Source organism: Chinchilla lanigera, unplaced genomic scaffold (genome assembly GCF_000276665.1).
Source record: "Chinchilla lanigera isolate Chin_1 unplaced genomic scaffold, ChiLan1.0 scaffold00154, whole genome shotgun sequence".
Classification (NCBI taxonomy): domain Eukaryota; kingdom Metazoa; phylum Chordata; class Mammalia; order Rodentia; family Chinchillidae; genus Chinchilla; species Chinchilla lanigera.
The window spans coordinates 1,908,883-1,914,553 of NW_004955555.1; the positions used below are offsets into that span (position 1 = coordinate 1,908,883).

The 5,671-nt window shown below is 58.3% G+C and overlaps 1 protein-coding gene across 1 annotated transcript in view; it reads left to right on the forward strand.

The window, feature by feature from the left end:
* The window catches only part of Bcl3 (B-cell CLL/lymphoma 3), a gene marked incomplete at its 5' end in the record, with an annotated part of 13,187 nt that extends 10,603 nt beyond the window's left edge, over positions 1 to 2,584 (forward strand). The window contains 7 exon segments of the mRNA XM_005412543.2: positions 199 to 307; positions 587 to 791; positions 906 to 994; positions 1,280 to 1,357; positions 1,484 to 1,651; positions 1,734 to 1,851; positions 1,966 to 2,584. Coding sequence (XP_005412600.2) covers positions 199 to 307; positions 587 to 791; positions 906 to 994; positions 1,280 to 1,357; positions 1,484 to 1,651; positions 1,734 to 1,851; positions 1,966 to 2,153 — 955 coding nt within the window.
* Positions 2,585 to 5,671: the final 3,087 nt, after the last annotated feature.

Here is a 5,671-nt window from a genome sequence, read left to right on the forward strand (position 1 = left end):
CAAAAAGACCAAAAAAAAAAAAAAAAAAAAAGCAGGAAGGCCACCAGGGAGGGGACTGGAACACCCAGGATGGTACCAAGGGAGCAGAAGCAAGGTGAAGGAAAGGGGGGAAGGGGTGAGCACAGGCTGGAGCTGGCAGAGCCAACCGCACGGAGGAGAGAGGTGACGCCCCTAATGTGTGTGATTGCCCCATCCCAGGCCTCTCCACATCGCCGTGGTGCAGGACAATCTGCACGCCGTGCACCGGCTGGTAACCCTTTTCCAGCACGCGGGCCGCGAGCTGGACGTCTACAACAACTTGCGGCAGGTGAGGCGCTGCGTACCGGGGCTGGGTCAGAGCAGGGAGGTACCCTAGGCTCGGTGTCCTGGGACCTGGAACCCTTGTGCCTGGGACTGAGAGGATCTAAGGGCCTGACTCCTAGGAGAGGGAGGAGGGGACCAGCAAGGGAGGAGGGGGAGGCCCAGAACTCTGGGTCCTCACCGAGAAAAAAGGGGAGCCCGATTCTTGAATCTGGGAGAGGTGGCCCAGAGGGACAGGCTGGGGTGTTGGGTGGGCCACCTGTTCCTCACAGTCGCTGTTCCCCAGACCCCGCTCCACCTGGCTGTGATCACCACGTTACCGAATATAGTCCAGCTCTTGGTGACGGCTGGGGCCAGCCCCATGGCGCTGGATCGCCATGGCCAGACCGCAGCCCACCTGGCGTGCGAGCACCGCAGCCCTACATGCCTGCAGGCCCTGCTGGACAGCGCGGCCCCGGGCTCCGTGGACCTGGAGGCCCGCAATTACGATGGTGAGTCCTCCCTGCCCACCGCGGAGCAGGCTGGGGCTGTCCCATCCGGACCGAGAGTCCAGAGAGATTGCAGAGCCCCCGGCCCCCGTCTAACTGAGTCTCCCCGTCCCTCAGGGCTCACCGCCCTGCATGTGGCCGTGAACACCAAGTGCCACCAAGCGGTGCTGCTTCTGCTAGAGCGCGGTGCAGACATTGATGCGGTGGTGAGCGGAGGAGGCGTAGCCGGGAGTGGCTGGAGGCGGGGCTCGGGCGGGGCTGGCGTCGGTGGGCGTGTCCTAGAGTGGGCGTGTTTTAGAGTGGCCGTGGGCGCGTCCTGGTTGGGGGCTGGGCCTGACGGGTGGGTGAGGGCTCCCGCCTTGGACTGGGCGATGGGCGGGGCTTGTAGTACCGACCCGGACAGAGAGGGTGGACCGATCGGCGGGATTTGGACCACCGACTTCTTGGGCAGGAGTTGGAGAAACTAAAAAGACCTGTCCTTCCTGCCGCAGGACATTAAGAGTGGCCGCTCCCCGCTCATCCACGCCGTGGAAAACAACAGCCTCAGCATGGTGCAGCTACTGTTGCAGGTGGGAACGGCTCCCGCGCTGTCCTGCCCCCACCCCATTCCCAGACGCGATCCAGACCCAGGACCCTGCCCCCCAGCGCGCCCCTGACCGGCCACGCGGCTCCTGACCCTTCCCCGCCCCCCGCAGCACGGCGCCAACGTGAACGCGCAGATGTACTCGGGCAGCTCCGCGCTGCACTCGGCGTCGGGCCGCGGGCTCCTGCCGCTCGTGCGCACCCTGGTCCGCAGCGGCGCCGACAGTGGCCTCAAGAACTGTCACAACGACACGCCGCTGATGGTGGCGCGCAGCCGCAGGGTGAGTATGCCCAGGGCCGGGGGACGCGGGGAGGGGCGGGGACAGCGGCAGTGGCCTTGTGGTGACGCCCCTCTTTCCACAGGTCATCGACATCCTGAGGGGTAAGGCCACCAGGGCTGCCTCCGCAACACAGACCGAGCCCTCCCCGGACCGAAGTGCCACCACCTCCCCCGAGAGCAGCAGCCGCCTCAGCTCCAACGGTGAGCGCCCCGCACGCGCGCGCCCCGCACCTCCTCTTGGGGGCCGGGCAGACGCCGACCCCTGCTCCCGGGCCTGGGCTCACTGCCCCACTCACCGCCCGTCTCCTCCCACAGGTCTTCTTTCCGCTTCACCGTCCTCCTCGCCCTCCCAGTCTCCCCCCAAGGACCCGCCCGGATTCCCCCTGGCTCCCCCAAGTTTCTTCCTTCCTCCCCCATCTCCGCCTGCCTTCCTGCCCTTTCCTGGGGTTCTCCGAGGCCCTGGCCGGCCGGTGCCCCCCTCCCCGGCTCCAGGAGGCAGCTGAGAAGGATGGGGGGGCAGATCTCGAACTCATGGGGAGGGGCCTCCCTGCGCTGGGGGGGTCTGCCCTTCCGGAAACTGTGAAGATCTCACTCTGCCCCCCCCCCCCCAATCTTCAGGACCAGGATTTGCACCAAAGCACATGCACCTACTCCTGAGCCCCTGGCGCGCATAGATCCCCCCCGCCCCCCCCCCGGCTCCGTCTTGTCCCACCAAGGACTGTGGCATTCTCAGGCACTGGCTCCCAGCCTGGAACTCTACCCAAATGTTCATTTCCTGCCCCTCCCTGAGCTGGTGGAACCAGGGAGCAGTCCCTCCTCGGCCACCTCCGTCCAGATGAATGAAGAGAGAGGAGCTTAGGCAGGCACTGGTAACACTGTAAATTATTAGGCACAAGGGTTAGATTCTTTTGTAATAAACTATTTTTGTACCATATCCCTTGTGTGGGGGCTGGGGATATAGCTCAGCGGCACAGCGCCTGCCTGGCAAGCGCAAGGTCATGAGTTCGATTCCCGGTACCGGAAAAAAAAAACCAAAAACCATATCCCTTGTGTGGCTGGCTGGTCGTGGCCGGAGGCGGTCGGGAGGACGCATGTTTGTGTGTGCACGCCTGTGTCAGACGAGTGTATGTAACGCTGGGACCACTGGTGTGTTTGGTTAGGAACTGTGTCACTGCGCCATTATTTCCTGCATCTCCCCAGGGGACCCTTTCAGACACCATAGTGTCCCTGGGTGTGTGTGTTTCTGAGGGACCCTGTAGTCTGTGGGTCCTTGTGGGGACTCACAGCTGGCTACAGTTCTGAGCCTCCCTGGGTATCTGTGTGGGGAGGGAGGGTTTCCTAACACTGAGACCTGCAGGCACCACAGAATCGTGTCTGTGTGACTGCACAAGAATGGGTCACATTTTCTCAGTGGCTCCACGGGGCCCCCTGAGACACAAAGCCGTTTTTTCCACCCTGGGCTAGGTCTCTAGGTGACCGCATTTGCAACACATCACCACAAATTCAATGGCTTTTTAAAAATGACACACGTGTAGCCAGGTGTGCTGGCACATGCCTGTAATTCCAGCACTAGGTAGGCTGAGGCAGGAGGATCATCTCAAGTTCACGGCAAGCCTGGGCTACACAGCAAGACCCTGTCTCAAAAAAAATAAAGTGAAATTGTAAAAAAGGCACAAATATATTCTCTTACAGTTCTAGAGAACAGAAGAGCAAGATCTGTTTCTTGGGGCCGCAGTCCGGGTGTGATCAGGCAGGTTCCTTCTGGAAGCTCCAAGAAGGAATCCTCAGTCCTGCCTTTCTCACCTTCTGGGACTAGATCCCTTGCCTCGGGGCCCTTCCCCGGCATCACTCGGAACTCTGGCTTCCCTGTCACCTCCCCCCGGGGTCTCCTGCCTCCCTCTTACCACACACTTGCAGTGATGGTGGACCACCTGGGCACTGTGGGATCCTTGGCCCACCGTCTGGGGCGAGGAGGCAGGTCTGTGAGGAGGCTTTATTCAGCCTGGCACAATCAAAAAGGCACACAGGCACTTCTGGGTGACTGTGACAGGGTGATCTACACGGACCTGGGCTCCTGACAGGGGTGTGAGTATCTCTGTCCCTGCCTCAGGTCTATGGTGTCCAGGTAGCTGCCTGATTGGAGGGTTAGTTCTCTGGCTGCTATAACAAATCTCTACAAACTAGGCAGCTTAAAACAATAGAAAGGTATCTAGGTGTGGTGGGGCACACCTGTAATCACAGCACTCAAGAGCCTGAGGCAGGAGGATCCCCGAGAGTTCAAGGCTACCCTGAACTGCATAGCAAAACCCTGTCTAAAAAAAAAGAGGGGCCGGGGATATAGCTCAGTGGCACAGCACCTCCCTGGCAAGTGCAAGGTCCTGAGTTTGATTCCCCATACTAAAAATAATAATAATTTAAAAAGAAAGAAAGAAGAGAAGTTTATTCTCTCACAACTCTGGAGGCCAGAAGTCTGAAGCAAGTGTCCACAGCCCCGCCTAGAACTCCAGCGCAGGGTCCTTCCTACCTCGTCTAGCTGCAGGTGGCTCAGATGTGTCTCAGCTTGTGGCCCCAGCACTCCAGTCTCTGGCTACTCCTTCAGACGCAGCCTATCCAGGAGTCTGTGTTCTTAACCACCTCTGTCTCTTCTCAGACTTGCTGGATTTAGGACCCACCTCCTAGACAATCTGGAATGATCTCAGCTCCACATCCTTAGCTTAGTTATATTTTCAAAGACAATCTTTCTTTTCCTTTCTTTTCTTTTTTTTTTTTTTTTTTTCTTCTTTTTTTGAGAGTGTTTTGCTATGCACTTCAGGCTGGCCTTGAACTCACTATGTAGCTTAGGCTGGCCTTGAACTTGCGGCGATCCTCCTGCCTCAGCCTCCCGAGAGTGCTAGGATCACAGGTGTGCCATACCATGTCCAGCAAAGATGATCTTTCCAAAGAGGGTCACGTTTATAGGCTGCAGGTGTAGAATGTGGAAATAGCTTTGCGGGGAGGGAGCCACTGTCCAACCTGCTACAAAAGGTGAGGGTTCTGCTACGCAAGCGGTGTGCAGAAGAACCTCCCTCATCCCCCATGACTTCCACCATGCATGTAATGTCACACGTGCAAGCTCTGCCCCCTCACTGCTGCCCTCCCCACATGGCCACCACGCTGCCTGATGTGGAGCAGAGCCTTCAGAGGGGTCCACAGAATGAGCAAGCCCAGGCCCAGGCCCCCGGCCTTAAAGATTAAGTGTGTGTGGCTGTGTCTGGTTTTGCGTATGTGTGCAAAGGGGAGTGTGCATGGGTGCGGTTGGTGCGCGCTGCTGGGAGGGTTGGAGGCCGAAAGGGCTGTGTCAAGGGCACCAACCATGGAGGCAGAGCGGACTCGAGTCCTGCCCTTCCCCTCCGGGCTGTGTGGCCGAGGCCAGGTAACTTCATGGTCCTGAGTCCCGATTTCCTCGTCTGTAAGAAGGAGGGCACAGTGATAGGGTGCACTGAGGGGTTGCTCTGACCCCTAAGCATGAGTGAACTGAGCTGGTGTGGTGGTCTCACCTGTACTCCCAGCACCCTGCGAGACTGAGGCAGGAGGCTCCCAAGGTCAAGCCCAGCCTGGGAATTTTAGGGACTTAGTGAAACACTGTAAACGTTTTCAAAATGAAAAGGACTGGGGACATAGCTCAGTGTGGATGCTCTGGGTTTAATCCCTAGTACAAGGAAGGAAGGAAGGAAGGAAGGAAGGAAGGAAGGAGGGAGGGAGGGAGGGAGGGAAGGAAGGAAGGAAGGAAGGAAGGAAGGAAGGAAGGAAGGAGAAAGGAGGAAGGGAAAGAGGGAGAGAATGAAAGGGAAAGAAAGAAAGAAAGAAAGAAAGAAAGAAAGAAAGAAAGAAAGAAAGAAAGAAAGAAAGAAAGAAAGAAAGAAAAGTCAGTCAACTCTGTGCCTCTACACTTTTTTTGTTTTGTTCCCCGCACCCCTGCCCCACCCCAGAATGGAGAATCAAACTCATGACCTTGCACTTGCCAGGCAGGCGCTGTGCCGCT